A 19,842-nucleotide genomic window follows, 5' to 3' on the forward strand; every position below is an offset into this window, starting at 1 on the left:
CAGATAATAGCAAGTTGTTTGTATACCTTCAGTAACACCAAATACCCTGTCTGCCTTAATTAACACTGTGTTCCCAACCCTGTCCACTCAGATAATGCCAGCAAACTGTTCATGTACTTCATCTAATCAATTTACCAAGTATCGAATCAATTTTGTCACATATCATCAATATTCATGCCTAAGTTAGCATTTATTAGTATAAAAACATCAATTAGCTTTTATGCAAGAAATTCAGTTGGAGTCAAGATAAAATGCTGATCCAATATTTTAGTAACTAAATCAAAGATACAGTTTAAGAGATGAGGAATTATTTACATTATTTACATTCCTATCGATGTTACTATTATTATTATTATATTATTATTATTATTATTATTAATCAGGTCGCTGCCGTGAATCGAACTCGGAACCTTGGGGTTAGTAGCCCACGCTCTTAACCACTACGCCCAAGGCTACTAACCTCAAGGTTCTGAGTTCGATTCACGGCAGCGACCTGATTAATAATAATAATAATAATAATATAATAATAATAATAGTAACATCGATAGGAATGAGAACCCAGGTTCGAAATTTCCCCAAGACACCTGACAAAGGCTGGAGGGTATATCAGCCGAAACGTTGTGTTAACAACAAAAAAGATGAGGACGAATATCCGTCAAATGTAAATAATGTAAATAATGTAAATCAAAGATAAATTAATTTTTTTCTCTTATTTCACTTGTTTCACTCATTAGACTGTGACTATGCTTGGAACCATCTTGAAGAATTTTAGTCGAATGAGATCAACTCCAGATTTTTTTGGTGTTTTTTAAATTAGTTCTTATTCTGTTGGGTTCTTTTGCTGAACTGCTAAGTTATAGGGATACCAACACACCAACACTGGTTGTCATGCAGTGGTGGGGGACAAACACAGACACAGAGACACATATATGTGCATGTGTGTGCGCATACACGATGGGTTTCTTTCAGTTTCTGTCTGCCAAATCCACTCACAAGTCTTTGGCCAGCCTGAGGCTACAGTAGAAGACACTTGCCCAGGATGTTAGGCAGTGGGCCTGAACCTGGAACCAATCAATTCTCAGAAATTCAAAGGTTCAATGATTAACTCTACTTTCTCTAACAGTTAGATAGTAAATGTTATTGTCCTTTTATCCCCATGGAGCTTTTAAGGATGGTGCTTGATTCCAATTTCCTAGTATTAAGTTAAATCTCCTCCTTGGCAGAATGATGTTAACGTTCCAAAATATTTTTTGTTTATTTTGTATGACTTAGTCAGATGAGTAAGTGCAGCAACCATGACCCTTTTGAAGGGCTTTCAACACAGGTCAAAGGAAGAGAGGAAGTGGTTCTTAGATGAAGTACTAGCCTGGACTCTGGTAGTAAAGTGGACTCCACTAATGGTACCCAAGGGACAGGTGGTAGTGTTAATGTAGATGATGTTTTAAGTTTTCTATTCTCAGCAAATAGCTGAACTGGGCAGTGCACAATTCAGTTCATTGACCAAATGCATAAGAAAATATCTGCAGTAGAACTGAACTAAAGAGCTTTGAGTTGGTATATCAATACCCCACTTACTTAGCCATTTTAATTCTACATAAAAGAGAATCATTATTTTGGTTAAAGATTTTATTTTGATTTAATTTTCTGATGCTTTGTCAAAAGTGAAAAAGAAATTACAAACCCAATATTAAACATACTCCATCATCCTTCATCCTGGAACTACACCACTATCCAGTAGCAATTCAAATTGAATGTTAACTCCACTAACTAACTCATTTACCATACACCTCACTCTAGAAGAGTTTATATTATAATAAAGTCATTGACCTACTCTTCAAACTGATCATATGAATAGAAGGATATTTTTTTTTATATCCTAGTCCTTATTTAGTGCAATGCTTTTGAAATGTAAATGATGTGTCTTGTCTAAAATGTAAAAGTTACAAAGCCAAAGCAACTACAAAATGTTTCATGTCTTCCTGTTTCTTTTCCACTTGTCCATTTTTATGTTATGCAAGACACTAGTTTATTGAAACATAGCTGAAAATCTGAAGACACTACAAAGCTAGATTATATATAATGATGAGTAACTTACAACATTATAGGCTAATTTCTATTAGTTGAAAGAGAATCCAGAATCAAAGTTTAGTAGCAAAACAATACTAACAATTAGTTTATTTTGCTTTTCCTTTCCCATAAGCCAGTGATTTTGTCATATACTTCATTTCCTTCTGGCATTTCAAGTACTCCTCTTTTCCTTTGCTACAGGATAAGGTGCGGGTTTAGTCCCACACACAAAAATTCCTGACAGTTTGATATTCTAGTCCTTTAGTAAAAGCATCTTTGATCTACTCAAGTCTGTGTTTATTTTTTACTTCAATGGAATTGTTAAGAAGAGTTGATATTCACAACTCAGATGGATTACAAAAATATGGTAATACTTTATATTGTATTTCTTTCTCTTCTCAGGAATTTTCTTACTGGGAATTCTTTGATATTATCTCACAAGTAGTTACATATAATCAAATTTCAATAACGCACTTTTGAATTTTGGTTTCGAACACACACACACACATACATACATATATATATATATATATATACACACACACACACACATATTTACATATATACATACATACTTATACACACCACATGTATACACACATACACACACATAGGTCTCCCATTGAAAATAACATATGAGTGTTCAATAATGAGGACAGAAGCAACTCCAACAAACTTGAAGCAATAAGAAGACACCAATATTCAGACAGAAGATCTGTTGAACTAGAAAAATCACAAGGTACATACACAAGAATGACACACACACAAAAACACACTATCCACAGATAAAAATTTGTTTTCATTATTTACAATTTTAATATGTACAAAGAATTTTATTCAGTTTGATGACTGCACATGGAAATACTTTGGTTTACACAGAGCTTTATATCTTGTTCAACATTGCTCCTCATGGCTGTCCTAGTAATATGTAATAGTTTCCTTTTTTTAATTTATGTTATTCTTTAGAAAGATTCTACACCAACTTGAAGTGGTTAGTGACATTAGCAATGTTTATAAATATACAATAATTGTCTTTTGTTTCAATACAGTTTCCATGGTAACAAACGCCACAACAGTAATTAGAGTTTTAATAAGCATCAAGCTTATCAATCAGAGTAACCAATGAAATTGCTATTTCCAAATTAGATCGAAATAGAACGAAGCAATAAACACTGCTAGAATGTATTTCTTTCACTTCTTCAAGTAATGATTCTGTAGCATCTGTTACAATGAATAATTTATTAATGTTTTCTGAATTGTCACAGATTACTGATTAATATTTCGGGAAAGTAATGTTTTATAATGATTATTCTATTTATTCATGTTTTTTTTCTCTAAAAAATCATTTTAATACTAAAATGATTATTCACAGTGATGATAAAATCTTTGAATATCTCCCATGAAATGAAAGTCTAACAAATCTTAATATTCTTAACAAAAAAACTGTCTGGAAAGTTTTAGAATATGTGGGAATAGTTTTTAATTTCACTTTTTTATAAGAAAGCAACATTATTTACCTAAAATTTAAGAAAATATTACTTGAGACTATATATTACTGAATGAATTCCAGGCTGCTAAAAAGTACACATTTTATTATTTTACTATCTTCACAACCTCTTGTTCATGAGTAATATTAAGGCCCTTTGATGCAGTAATTGCTGAAATTCCAACAGAACTTCAGTGTGAGCCCCACTATCATGGACCAAGTCTCAAAAGGACTTAAACTTTGGTATTCTAAACTAATGAAACGTTTGTCAACTATACAGTCTTTTTACAGCTTACATAGGTAACATACATATGATGCATTATACTTTATTGAATAGGGCACATGTACACAGTACAGTAGTGTTAAAGACAATATGATCCACTAAGTTTTTGGTTAGTAATCCAACTGACTGTTAAGCTGTGTCAATCAAGATTTTATTTCCTTGCTGATAGAATTAAATACCAGGTATCATATTGGACCATAATTCTATGTCCTCCAATTATAATAATTATGTATAGGATACTATGTCATGCTTATTCTAAAGCAATAGATTGCTCTCTGGATTATTAATATGTATATATTTTTATAAAGGAAAGAAAGTGGGATTGGGAAGGAAATAGTTTGCAAAGCATACTAGATGTTTTTCTCTTCTGAGAAGCAGTATATTGGTTTTCACTTTTAACTAATAAATAAATGTGCTTTGAGTAAGAATACGATTTTTCAATCCATAGAATGAATATTTTAAAAAAATTATATATAGCTTTCTGATTTTTTGACCAACACAGTTATGATGGGTTTCAGGTTTTGTGAATTTAAGTATTTTACACAATGTTGGATATTTGATTTTGCAGTTGAATACCTTGCTTGCCATTACAAATAGAACTGGTTATCAATCAAGCAAAATTCTTTTTGTCTGTCAGTGTATATAGTAATACTTGAACTCCAGATCCTGTAGTTAGTAAACCTCAGTGTTTCATCATAGAATATTTTTAGTCATAGAACAAATGCTATTGAACTTCAAGTCATTAACTTATGGGGAAGTAAACTTGTTAAATCTCTTAAAAATAAAGAGCCCTTAATAAGTTTAAGTTCAAAGAAAACAAAAATTCTTTAACTTTGTTGAATTTCATAAAAGAAAAAAATCAAAAAATGTAAAATGTTATTTTATGAATACTTGTAAACATCCTGATTATTATAAATCTAATAATTATATGTCTTCCCTAAAAGTAAAATGCAATATATCTAGTATCACATCATCTAGTCGGTTTAATAATTTGATTATGCTACATGCAGCCAAGAATGGCAAGATGCTTGTTTTGAACTGTGATTTTATTTTAATGGTCAATACTTCTAGTGTTTGATTCTTTGCCAATGAACAAATGAAAAGCTAGGAAGTTGAAAGCTGTTCAGATTTTCAGTGTAGATTATGTCTGATCAAAACATATTAGTTGACCCTTCATTGATAGCAGCCTGCCTATATTGAAATTCATGCTTAAATTAAATTCTTGATCAAAATCCTTTTATAAGATAAGATTCCTAATGACAGACACCTACCTGCATGTTTCACACACACACACACACACACACATTGTCATTATTATTATTGTTATTATCAATGTCATTGTCATATCTGTGCTAGCATCTTGGAGTGTTGTTCTTGTTGGAGTGGTTGTTGATAGAGCTGCCTCACCTGCAAGAGTTTGTGCTTGCCCTTTCTTTCCCTCCATCTTCTTTTTTGTATGCATTGGAAATGGTATGAGTATGTAAGAATGTTTTCATATGTACATAGGTGCAATCATTGTTGTGTGGTAAAAAGTTTGTTTCATAACCACATGTTTCCAAGTTAAGCATGGCTCCTTGCTTAGCAAGTGTTTTCTACTATAGCCTCGGGCTGACCAAAGATTATGAGTGGATTTAATAGATGGAAATTGATAGAAGCCTGTCATGTGTGCAACCATTATTACACAAATAAAGTCACAGTATTTTTGTCCAAAGGTAAACTCCATCTGCTCCAATTTTTGTTGACCATTATTTCTTTAAGATTGCTTTGTCATACCATTTGTAGTTTAGATTATCAGAAATATTCCATACACCAGTTCTTACTGGAAAATAGAATTTAAAGTGATACTAAAATTTTAGTAGTACTACTAAGATTTTAGTAGTGGCTTTTTGGACTCCTTCCCAAATCTTTTAGTTATGAATTGCCCAAATAGAATTTGATTGTATTCTTCAATATGAAATATTTTATTTTCATTTTTGTACTTTATATATATATATATATATATATATATATAAGGAATTGTTGTTAATAGATTTGTGCCTTTATAGTCTGTCTCTATATATGTATATCAGCTTCGACTATATATACATATATATATATATATATATATATATATATATATATATATAAGGAATTGTTGTTAATAGATTTGTGCCTTTATAGTCTGTCTCTATATATGTATATCAGCTTCGACTATATATACATATATATATATATATATATATATATATATATATTTATATATATATATATGTGTACATATATATATATATATATATATATATATATATATATATATATATATATATATATATATTTATATATATATATATGTGTACATATATATATATATATATATATATATATACATATATATATATATATATGTATGTATATATATATATGTACTAAGGGTTCTATTGCACTCTTCTGAAACATGGACAGTACACTTTAGGCATCTCAAGCTACTTGAGCACTTTCATCAAAAGTGTTTGAGACACATACCCAACATCAAGAAGCAAAGTAAAACACCTGACACAAAAGTCCTTGCAAAGACAGGATAGACATGTATATATCTATATAGTGAAGGTGCATGGCCCAGTGGTTAAGGTATTGCATTCACAATAGCCAGTTGTGGGTTTGATTCCAAGACTGGATTGTTCATTGTGTTCTTTAGCCAGGCACTTTATTCCACATTGTTCCCCTCAACTCAGCTATAAATGGGTCACCCTGCAATGGACAAGCCTCCCAATAAGAGAGGATGTTGGCCTGCTTGCCCAGCCAGCAGGGTGGCATCATTTGAAAACTAAAATGATGCAAAGTACATTGTGACTAGTGATGTATAACAACATCCAATAGTCTGGTTGATCACATGATCATATGATATATGCATGCACACACACACACACACACACACATACTAGTGTGAACATGCTATCTTTAAGATAGCTTGTTTTACATTGGTTTGATATCATCGTATCATATATTCCTATAATTAATATGTGTAAGTATACAAATGGCATGCATGTAGGAAGAATGCTGGCAAGACTTGAACATGAATGAACCTCTAATATTGATAATGGAAAACGTGAAGTAGAGCTATAAGATGAAATGCAATTATGCTAAAAGAATGTGCATTTATAAAGCCATGAAAAATTACTGCCTCAACAATGCCAATAAATCTTAATATAAGCACACACACATATATATACACACACTCTGATGCATTTTAAACACAATATTCATTAGGAAACACAATAACATCATAAATACAGTTATCCTATTTATGTTTATGTATTGTTGAAAATTGAGCCTGTCACAGTCACATTATTGACACTCTTTTTATGCAAACTGAATGTAAGTAGTAAACATACAGCTATATAATTAAATATTGTTACGTAAATAATGAGAGTCAAATGACACGAGCTAATATTTAGATATATAATAGCAATGTAATGTTAGTATTACTTATGTTAAAGCAATGGGCATATATACACAAAATTTCCACACTGATTTTGTTTCTGACAATGTAGCCGCATACATACATAAAGCAACGGCGATATACATATACAAATGTGTCCCACTGAGTTTGTTTCATTGTAACTTCCACAAAAATGGATATTTTTCAATCAAATTTTCTACAAATATGCTTCAGGTGACATAAATTTTGGTTATATCTGAGTTCATTAGGAAAAAAATGTATTCAGTGGTGGGTGAATACATTTTTTTGTATTTACAAAATTCACAACGCTTGGCTCTGTTTTCTCATAACTTTTGGAAAAGTAAGTATTTTTAAATGAAGATTTTGACAAATACCTTTCAGAGAGTGTAGACTGCAATAATATTATGATTATATTAGTATTTAATACACTAATAAAAATTGGTGGGATAGTACGCATACACATATATGTGATCTGATCAATAAGTATCTGGACTGTTGCCATAGTAACGAAGCTAAAGCATGCAGAGTGACGCTGCTTGGCAAAGATTGACCTTGGATTCTGTTGTGCATGTGCACGAAGTTTTAACGTTCTAGCTCACTTCCACTGTTTGCAGCAGTGCTTGAAATAAACGAATATTTCAAGGAACTGTTCTTTTACTCTTTTATGTATTACTGGTACATATGTCTGTAACACACATATATATAGTGGAGTGGCTGTGTGGTAAGAAGCTTGCTTCCCAACCACATGGTTCCAAGTTCAGTCCCATTGTGTGGCACCTCGGGCCAACCTTGTGAGTGGATTTGGTTGACAGAAACTGAAAGAAGCACATCATATATATATTTATTTATATATATATATATATATATATATATATATATATATATATATATATAGATTCAAGGCTTGAATATGGTACTTATGCGAAGACACCCGAATATCACATCCCAAAAGGATGGGTGATTAAAATCAAACAATAAGCAACACGGATTTCAAAAGTGATTGCAGTACGCACGTTTCATGCTACTTCAATTTATTTAAGTAATGTGAGCATTACCTTAAATGCAATATGAAGAGCAATCTTCAGCTGCACGAAAAAATGCAGAAAAAAGACATATTACAAATGTGGCAACATATTAAAACCAAGTGGGAGAGAGCATACATAAAATCCCACTTGGTTTTAATATGTTGCCACATTTGTAATATGTCTTTTTTCTGCATTTTTTCGTGCAGCTGAAGATTGCTCTTCATATTGCATTTAAGGTAATGCTCACATTACTTAAATAAATTGAAGTAGCATGAAACGTGCGTACTGCAATCACTTTTGAAATCCTTGTTGCTTATTGTTTGATATATATATATATATATATATATATATATATATATTTGTGTCTGTGTTTGTCCCTCCACCGTCACTTGACAACCGATGTTGGTGTGTTTACATCCCCATCACTTAGCAGCTCGTCAAAAAGAAACCAATAGAATATAAGTACTAGGCTTGCAAAGACTAAATCCTGGGGTCAGTTTCTTTGTCTAAAGGCGGTGCAGCAACAAGGCTGCAGTCAAATGACTAAAATAAGTAAAAACAATAAAAGAATATATACATAATTATAAATTATATAGGTATGTATGTACATAAATATATATAAATCATATAACAAATAAAAGGGTAACGGATTATTAATTTATTAATAAATTAATAATTAATAATTTTTACCAAGCCCTTCGGTATGTAAACACCATTATCGGTGAAGAACTTATTTAAAAGTTCTTATACATTTATAAACATAAAGGATAGCAATACTTGTAACTCACAAAGGCAAAACAAGAAGATAAAACAACGAAACTAACCAGTCTTAGTTAATCATAGACACGTTTCTGGCTTAGAAAAGTGAAAACTTTTCATTTCCTCATCAGTATGATATTCATAGAGAAATTCCAACCATTTCTTAACACACAAACCCCTCAGTGACCTTATTTCTCTAGGAACAGACATAAACTTCCTGTTGACAAAGAGTTCATAACTCCAACTAAAAAGATTTGTCTCCCCTTACACACACTTCCTGTTTTGACACCACACTTCCTGCTTAACACAAACTTTTAAACCCTTTTCTCTTTTTTTAAACCTAACACAACTCTCAATTTTCATGCATCCTTATTTTTCCAACCATTATCTACATGAATTACCATTGAACTTTAAAAGCTCAAAGACAATATAATGTATTGGTATATTTATTTTTTTATATCTAAATTTTTTTATATATTATTTTTTTCATTTTTTACTTTTTTGTAAAAAACATTTTCATTCTCCCTCTTCTTGAAAATTTGCCATGCAATGAAAGCCGGTTAGAAATCTTTATTAAAATATGCTTCCAGTTTAGCATTCTGCCTTATTATTATTTTTCATTTTCCTATATATATATATCCTTACCTATCATTCTGTACATATTCATTGTAGCTTTGTCAATTGAAAAATCTTTTGATCATTATTGCTTTTTTCATGGTGGCATGGATTGGATAAAATATCTCAAAGCTATAGTTTATGACCAGATTCCCTTCCTGACACCCACCCTTACTTCTTTCCATCTAAGGTATTTTATTCTATGTCTTCCACATGACAACTTCTAATCTATTGGGTTTTTGTTTATGTGAGTCATATGAAGAAAGAAGACATGACTCTTTGACCATGTAGTATACCCATTGTAAACTGTAGGTGCATAATAAATGCAGTGGTTTTTCTGACAGACTGACAAGAAAAGGACTTAGCATGTGGCAGTGGTAGAAATCACGCCAAAAATGGTATGTATATGCAAGATGTTCTGCAGGCTACTTGCTTAGTATGTAGTAATTCTGAATAATAGCTGATACAGGGTGAATGGTAGTCTCAGACAATTCTTTTAGTCCTGATATTATAGAATACACCCAAGAGTCTTAGGCAAAGACATGTACAATACCAAAGTTAACTAGTTTTTCTATTGTTATAGTAGGTGTTAGAGTATGTCAACTGTGATAAATCATCAAACTCATGCCAGCATGAAAAAATAAGCAGACATATAGTAATGATGATAATGGAAAGAGAGAAAGAGAGAGAGTGTGTGTGTGTGAGAGAAAGAGAGAGAGAGAGAGAGAGAGAGAGAGAGTGTGTGTGCATGTGAGAGAGAGAGAGAGTGTGTGTGTGTGAGAGAGAGAGAGAGAGAGTGTGTGTGTGTGTATGACGATGGATATTATCTGATCAGCTTATCTTGGTCGTTCTATATTTTAGATGTAGTAGAATCCTACTATAAATCAAAGACAGAAGGCAAATGTATTTATAAATCATATGAGAATATTAGTAGTAATAAAAATATTAGTAGTAAATATATAAATTAAACAATAAAAGATACATAAAAAAAAAGAAAACTGGTAATATAAAACCTTATCAGAGCTTGACTTAACTCAGCTATGGATGTTTTTCAATTTTTATTAGCATTAAGAAATAACTAACACGCGCATAGTCATGACTACATTTTATTTTTTTTATTAATTATTTGTTTATTGTTTGTTAGATATGTCAAGGCAATCTAGTCTATTCCATATTCAAAATAATGGAAAACAGCCAAAGTCAGAATTTATTTTATTTACTTCAATATTTTCAAACAAAATGTTTACTGTTATAACCTAAGGATCCTCTTAAAACACAGTTTCTCTCTCTCCACCCCACATGTACTCATTCATTCATTCATTATATGAAATAAAAGACTGTTTTCTTGAAACCTATAGAAATTTAAAGCTATATACATGAGAATATCAAAATATGGTTGGTGGGGGCTGCTTTGGAATATGGATAGTAGAGAATCACACAAAATAATATCTTGTGGTATTTAGTTTGTGTTACTATATTTTGTGTTCAAATCTTGATGGTGTATTTTGCTTTTGATCTTTTTGATCTTATCAATAAGATAAGCAGCAGTCAATGAAAATAATATTGGTGTTGATACAATCATCTATACTCAGGAAAATAGTGGCCCAGCATGCCCACAGTCAATGACTAAGATCAAATCAGTAAAAGGATATGTATCCTCTTCATCTCTGTCTATCTGTCTGTTTGTCTGTCTGTCTGTCTGTCTGTCTGTATGTCTGTCTGTCTGTCTCTCTCTCTCTCGCTCTCTCTCTCTCTCTCTCTCTCTGGTTTAGATGGGAGTTTATGTTTGCAGCCAAATACTGTATTTCCCGTTACCTTTAACTTATCACTATGTATTTTCGTATATGCTATTGTACATGCCTGACAATGAATTTGACAACCAAACAAAAACATTGAAGGTAAAGCCCCAATGTATATGAAGCCTATGAAATATTAAACTTCAGTAAACACATGCTCTCCTCTCTATCTCTCTCTCTCTCCAAAAGCATATTTGAAAGGTTCAATGACAAACCAGTCACATTGCTATAGCAATCCACTTTCATTGATGAAATATCATTTGCTTTCCAATACTCTTCATTAAAATTGGCCATGCTTAGCCTCTAGGCTTTACATTATCATTCACCGAACAGCATCAAGACACTAAGCCTTACATCATAACTATTTCAGCTTCTCTATCAAACTATTTTGACATACAATCACATTTCACATATTTTGGATATTCTAGTGTATCAGCACTGCCAAAAATAATAGGTTTTTTTTTCAATTTTGTTGTTGTTATTGAATTTCTCTTTTAAATTCATCTACTAAATTTGCTTCATATATATATATATATATATGAGAGAGGTGTTGGAATCCAGAAGACCTAAAAGGCAAGTAAGGCTATGTAAGTGCTACAGAAGGACATGTAACCACATCTTCCTTTCCTTCCCTGAGCGTCTGCTAATACTTTACATGTACCATGTCCTCGCATTGTTGTTTGTTTTGTGTTTGTTCTTCTCTTTTGGATTTACTATATATATACACATACATAAATGTAAGATCCAGGGATCGAAGTGTAGGAAGAAAGTTACCTTCAAGCAATCCATAGTTAACATAAAATACAACTTTCAGGGACAATTGTGGTTTATTGAGATGGAAGGTTGTGGATTTCTTTTCATATCTAAGTATGATAAACTGAAAAAAGTCCTTTTTATATTTCACAGTAGGTGACCAGGGTTGCCATGTATGTGAATAAGAATATAACAGTTAAGGAATTGAGTAGATAATATCTGGGCTACATATGTTTCATAGCGAGCAGAACCTCGGAAGTGGTAAATATCCAAGTAAGGCGTATAGCGTAGGCTACTCTTCAGGCCAAGGATATCTTGATTAAATATAAGTTTACATTGTCGCAAGGAGGTACATGTTTACACATGGAAGATTCAATCAGAATGTGCAGAGAGCCCAGTTGGAGTGGAGAATATAAATGTAGATAGAATAAGGATTAAAAGAAGGAAGAAATAAAAAAAACACATAAGGGAGTGAGAGGAATGAGGCAAGGTCAATTGACTGGTAGTATTCAACAGGGCTGATTTGACTGAATCACAGAAATTAGCAAATTTATATATATATATATATATATATATATAATCAATTTAAACATGAACAAACAAGAAAAAACACAAAAAAAACAATGCGAGGACGTGGAATAAGTACAGTGTTATTGGACGCTCAGGAAAGGAAGGAAACACATATATATATAGAGATAGTTTTGTAATTGAATTTAAACATTTTAATTTGAATTTTCTTCTTGTCAATAAGGGGAATACTCATCATATGGTAAAAGAAAAAGCAAATGCAATCATTTTTATAACTTTTATTTTATTTAGCAATTTTATTTATTTGATGATCATTAAAAAAAAACATGATTGTATTGTCTCCCTTAGATATTGGCATTATGGGTCTTGTGCTTGAGAAGGGTGACTTAGACATTTCTATGAACAACAGTAAATGTATACAGCAATATACAAGACGATGAGATATACATAGGACAGTTAGACATGAATTAAAGTAACTTTTCTTTGTGTTTGGTGTTTTCTTTCAAACTTGTTTGGATCTGATTTACAAATGGAGCTTTTATACAAATGTGTTGACAGTAACAAAAATTATTAGAGCTGACTTCTTACACTTTATTGTACATGTCTAAATTTGTTTTTATTCTTATTTATATTCAATATCACAGTTTGTAAACAATAATGTTGGTGGTTACAGGTTTTCATTGAGTAAATCATATGATTTACTGTATTTTTGATAGTGAGGGTAACAAGCAGAGTCACTTTTTTCCATTTCTGTCTGATATATACATGTGTGTGTGTGTGTGCATGGATATATAAATGTATCATCATCATCATCATCATCGTTTAACGTCCGCTTTCCATGCTAGCATGGGTTGGACGATTTGACTGAGGACTGGTGAAACCGGATGGCAACACCAGGCTCCAGTCTGATTTGGCAGAGTTTCTACAGCTGGATGCCCTTCCTAACGCCAACCACTCAGAGAGTGTAGTGGGTGCTTTTACGTGTCACCCGCACGAAAACGGCCACGCTCGAAATGGTGTCTTTTATGTGCCACCCGCACAAGCCAGTCCAGGGGCACTGGCAACGATCTCGCTCGAAAATCCTACAGGAGCCAGTCAGGCGGTACTGGCAACGGCCACGCTCAAAATGGTGCATCTCATGTGCCACCCGCACAAGAACCAGTCCAGGGGCACTGGCAACGATCTTACTTGGCTTGCCGGGTCTTCTCACGCACAGCCCATTTCCAAAGGTCTCGGTCCGTAGTCATCGCCTCGGTGAGGCCCAATGTACGAAGGTCTTGCCTCACCACCTCAGCCCAGGTCTTCCTGGGCCTACCTCTTCCACGGGTTCCCTCAACTGTTAGGGTGTGGCACTTTTTCACGCAGCTATCCTCCTCCATTCTCACCACATGTCCATACCAGCGCAATCGTCTCTCTTGCACGCCACAACTGATGCTTCTAATGTTCAGCTTTTCTCTCAAGATACTTACACTCTGACGGGTATTCACATTGACATTACACATCCAACGGAGCATACTGGCTTCATTCCTTGCGAGCTTACGTATGTCCTCAGCAGTTACAGCCCATGTTTCACTGCCATGTAGCATGGTTGTTCGTACGCATGCGTCATACAGTCTGCCTTTTACTCTGAGTGAGAGTCCCTTTGTCGCCAGCAGGGGTAAGAGCTCTCTAAACTTTGCCCAGGCTATTCTTATTCTAGCAGCTACACTTTCAGCGCACCCACCCCCACTACTAACTTGGTCGCCCAGATAGCGGAAGCTATCGACTACCTCTAGTATATGTATGCATATATGTAAGGTTATGAGTTCAACACCTGGCAGTACATTGTGTCCTCTAGCAAGATACTTTATTTCACATTATACAGTTCACTCAGTTGTCAAAAATGAGTAGCACCTGAGTAGACTAGCTTTCTCACATTCCGTGTCATGCTGACTCTCTCTGGGAACTATGGAATGTCACACCCATGATAGTCGAGGGATTACAATATATCTATATATAAAGATGTAGCACAAAGTTTTGTCAGTGAACAGGTCGCGTTTTCAAAGTGACAAAAATATTTTGATAGAAATTAAATTTAAATGTTGAAGTAAATATAACAGTTTTTTTTTTGTGTTGTTAAATGGCTTATAAACACCTTCCATGCTGCAATTGTTTTCATTTCAGTGCACAATCTCAGATCAACTCACTTGCTATGCAAGTACATCTCTGTAATATATGTATTTATATACATTGTTTTTAATGTTATTTTACTTCTCCAGTGCCATTTGTTTTTTTGTAGAAAACAATGCATCTTTCAACTACAGTTTGAAGTACAAAGGACACTACACAGCTAAACTTGATAAGTGTCAAATTTCATGACACTCTCTTCACATCAGCAGTAAAATGTCATTCCTACTTCAAACTCTAGATGAATGGGGTTTTCTACCAAAAACCAATAGTACTGGACTATTAAATGGAATGTAACTATTAAATGGAATCATTTATTTCCCCATCTGGTGTTGAGTACTTGTTCTTTTAGTTCATTACTTGCATATATAGGTGATCACAGAACTCCACAGTTTCTGAACCCATTTTTTTTGCTATGTGCAATAATTTGTGAATTAATTTGTAGCTAGGTATAACAAAGCAAGTGAAATCTGTTACTGAAGGAACCCATAATGTTATCCAAATTAGATTTCATTTCCATGCATACAGGCATATAATTACCTTGATTAAATGTATTATAAGTTCTGTCCAATTTTATCTTTTTTAAAATTGAATGAAATTTAATAGTATTTTATAATGTCTAATGGAATTAAAAATTATTTTTATGCATTTGTATACATTTAAACTAATTAAATATTATTTTACAGAATAATAGAATTAAAATTTCTTTGATTAAAACCCTTTCTAACATGGAAGTATCCAAAGAGCATCTGAGGCACATAATGCTTTATGAGTACAAAAAAAGGAAACTGCAGCTGAAGTGACTCGAAACATACACTCAGTTTATGGGAAAGAATGCTTGAGTGAAAGAACTTGCAGAAGATGGTTTGCAAAATTCAGAAGTGGAGATTTCAGCCTTGAAAATGAAGGTCGAACAGGACGTCCAGTTGAGTTTGATGATAAGCTCCTTGAGGCATTACTTGAAGAAAATCCTGCAATATCAGTTGAAGAATTGGCAATAAAGCTAAGTTCAAACCATACAACTGTTCATCGTCATCTTCAACAACTTGGAAAGGTTCCTAAACTTGAAAAATGGGTGCCTTGTGAATTGTCCGAAAGCAACCGCAAATCCCGAGTTGACATCTGCTCTTCTTTCCATTCTCGTGAACTCATTTCACCCTTTTTGGATAGACTTGTGACTGGTGACAAAAAATGGATCTTCTATCAAAATGTTAAACATCGTAAACAGTAGTTTGGTAAAAGGGAAAAAGCTCAACCACAACCGAGAAGGGAACTTCATGGAAAAAAGGTTCTTCTCTCTATCTGGTGGGATTGCAAACGAGTAATTCACTTTGAATTGTTACCACCTAATGCAACAATCAATGTTCAAGTCTACTGTCAGCAATTAGAGCATTTGAACCAAGCTTTGAAAAAAAAAAAGACCTGCTTTAGTGAATCGAAAAGGAGTGATGTTTCATTAGGACAATGCATGATCCCACACTGCAAAGATCACATCACAGAAGATCGAAGAGCTTGGTTGGGAAAAAATTCCTCATCCACCTTATTCTCCCGACCTTGCTCCTTCAGTCTACCATCTGTTTCATAGTTAACAGAATCATTTGGGGGACATAACTTTCACAAGCCAGGAGGAGGTTGAAACTGACATTTCAGAGTTCTTTGCTTTGAAACCAAAAGAGTTTTACATCAATGGGATTAAAAAGCTTGCAAATAGATGGAAGGAAGTCATAGATAATCAGGGAAAGTACATTGATGATTAAATTTCAATTAAATATAACATTTGATTACTTGTTTTCTTTATTCAAAATTCAGACAGAACTTATGGGATGACCTGATATTTTTGCATACAAGCATGGGTTGAATGGGTCAGTTTCAACATAGCTTCTCTCCACTTTTCAAAGTCCTTCATCCTCACTTTTGTGAAGCTTATTATCAAGAGATCATCCCTATCCACTCTTCAGTTTTCCTATTTCACAGGCTCTTTCTACTCATATCATTCAACAATGTTCACCCAACAACCATTCTTGATGTGCATCACCTATTGAGACTAGTTCAACTATTCTTCAGAAAAATGAATTGACTGTGTTAAAGTGGCAATGATCACATGATAGTTATTACTTGGATCACAGATTTTATTGAATATGCCAACAGTAGATGGCCAAATTACCTTGTTAAGAAAGATGAATCCAGTGAAATAAAGCCAACACACACACAAACCCCTAATATATGAACACAACAGATATTACCTGAATTCTTAAAGTAACACTGTCTAGAGCAGGGATTCTAAGATGGTACACAATGGCACACTGGTATACCACAAGGAGTATCTAAGTATACCACAGATTAAGGTTTAAGAAAATCCATATTAAATGTTTGTGAACATCTTGAAATACATGTTATTCATAATTTTGTTATACACAAGTATAATTAACTTTTTGGCATTTAGATCACTCTGTCAAATGTAATGCCTATTCATTCCCATCGTTTTGAATTAATCAGGTATTATCTTGTTTTGAGATTTTGATGATGTGATTATATTTAGAGGACATTGTTGAATAGGTGTGAGAGGAGACTGGATGTGGTCAGTTTGAACATAAAACATGTAGAATATTTGGGCCAGATATGGCCAGTTTAAATGCTAAATGGTTAATAAACTAATCTATAGTATCATAGATTTTCTGAATGTGTTCATTAGAACAGTTAATTTTTATAATTTTTCGTTTAAAGTGCACCAGCAATTTTTTTGTTTGGTTTCCTGTGCAACATAAAGTCAAATAGATTAACTACTTGCTTAGAGGCTCTTTAAAGTAACATTTGTCGCGAAGCATATTTTTCTCTATATCAGTGGTTCTCAACTGGGGTCCATATGACCCCTGGATGCTCATAAAAGACTTTTGGGGGTCCGAGCAAGCAAAATACTAAATTGGGGATCTGTAGTAGTATTTTAGGGGGTCCATGAAAAAATTTTACTTTAGATGCATTTATTGCAAGAAATAACTAGGTTTCTTTCTCTAGTGTTTTACTTAGTTCAACATATTTCCACCCACTGAAACATGTTCTCTCAGAGAGTTCTATTGCAAACCTACACAAGTGAATGGGCGAAAAACAAAATAGGAATTTTGAAAGAAGTTTCTATGAAACTTGTTTTTAAACACTGAATCTCTATGGAACTCCACCAGAGTAAAATGGTAATCAAAAGGGTTCATATGCTAAAAAAATGTTCAACAACCCCTGTTCTGTATAAAGACTGTTGTTTTATCTTTAGCCATGCTTAATCGAGCAAACTTGTGATCAGCGGTATTTCAGCTTTGACCATCCCATTTAGGTATATCTTGGAATACATTGTATAATGTATATGTGATACACAGTTTGCTTCTCAACCACATAGTTCTGGTTCAGTTCCACTGCATAGCAACTTGGGCAAGTATCTTCTACTACAACCCCATGCTGTGAGTGGATCTGATGGATGGAAACTGAAAGAAGCCCATCATGTATGTATATATCTTTGTGTTTTTGTTTATATTTCACCACTGCTTGACAAGTATTGTTGGTTTGTTTACATCACTGTGAATTAGCAGTTTGACAAAAGCAACTGATGGAATAAGTGACAGGCCTTAAGGAGAAAAAAAATACTGGAATTGATTTGTTCAACAAAAACCTTTCAAAGTGTTGCCCCAGTATGGCTGCAGTCCAATGACTGAAGCAAGTAAAAGATAAAAGATATACAGTAATCCCTCAACTATTGCAGCTGTTACATTCCAACTGCCCCCCCCCCCACAATAGGTGAAAATCCATGAAGTAGCAACAATACTGTACTGTATATTTTTTTAATTATTTTTATAATTTGTATATATTTATTTTGTTATAAACACAAAACAACACCACGGAGGAATCAACATAAGCTTAAATAATAAACTGCGATAGGTGAACAGTGATATGGAGGGTTTACCGTACCATTAAAAGATGGTAGTGAGTGATTTGAGGAAGGCAATGTATTGGAGTCATTAAAGCATCAGACAGAATGCTATGCAATTTTTGTTCTTTCTCTTTGCACTACAAATTCTGATCATCCTTTTCTATGCATATGGCATAGTGGTTAAGAGCGCAGGCTACTAACCCCAAGATTCTGAGTTCAATTCCAGGCAGTGACCTGAATAATAATAATAATAATAATAATAATAATAACATTGAAAAATACTTTTCTGTGTTGTTAGATAAAGAGCCAAGCCTGGATAAACAAGTTTCCTTGTAGCATCTGCTCTGTCTTCTTGTGTTTTGAGTTCAAATTTAGCAACCTATTGCCAACTGCATTGTGGCAGGAAATAGAACCTTTGGAGCATTGCTAAGTGTGATAAGTTGTCAATACCAGACAGAATATATCATCAATTAGAGTAACATTTTGGTTGCATCAATGCAAGTAAATAAATAAATTAGTAAATAAATTGAAAAGGGAAATGAGGAAAGTAGAATGCTAGTTGAAAAATCTTTATATATTTCGGGTGCAAAAACCCTTCTTTAGAAGTGTACAAAGAAATGTGTGTCTAGGTAGATTCTGCCATTTGGAAAGCTGGATTTTCAGCTTACAGTTTTAATTTCTGCATTGTTAGAAAACTTTACTCTTTCCCCTTTTCATTTATTACTCTACTTCTGTCCTACAATGCCTCAAGTGAGGTACAATGCTCCTCAAATAAAGATTAAAAGATGGTCCTGCGCTGAAGTAAGAGTAACACTAAGACAGAAAGAAAGTTTGTGACATGAGTAAGAGTTGGCTACTGTTTCTAGCATGTTGAGTGACTGTGTCATGTAGCAGCTTCATTATTGGCTTGTTTTTAGAAGCCTGAGTTTTCCTTTCTTCTCACATTGATATAATTCAATTTATAATTTTTTTAATGAAATTTATTTAGTTGTCATTTACATATTTTTAAACT

The 19,842-nt window shown here is 33.3% G+C and overlaps 1 protein-coding gene across 5 annotated transcripts in view; it reads left to right on the forward strand.

Annotated features, from left to right (window-relative positions):
* The window catches only part of LOC106870865 (puratrophin-1), a 582,111-nt gene that overhangs the window by 264,236 nt on the left and 298,033 nt on the right, over window positions 1-19,842 (forward strand). Inside the window, exon 1 of one of the 5 annotated variants that reach the window (XM_089353967.1) lies at window positions 2,246-2,434. The exons of 3 other annotated variants lie outside the window; for them this stretch is intronic. In XM_089353967.1, coding sequence (XP_089210093.1) covers window positions 2,380-2,434 — 55 coding nt within the window. In that variant the 5' untranslated portion in view covers window positions 2,246-2,379. Of the gene's footprint in view, window positions 1-2,245; window positions 2,435-19,842 lie in introns of those variants that run through there. One more of the 5 variants, XM_089353966.1, reaches the window with a different exon arrangement.

This window comes from Octopus bimaculoides, chromosome 6 (assembly GCF_046866305.1).
Source record: "Octopus bimaculoides isolate indiv1 chromosome 6, ASM4686630v1, whole genome shotgun sequence".
NCBI lineage: Eukaryota > Metazoa > Mollusca > Cephalopoda > Octopoda > Octopodidae > Octopus > Octopus bimaculoides.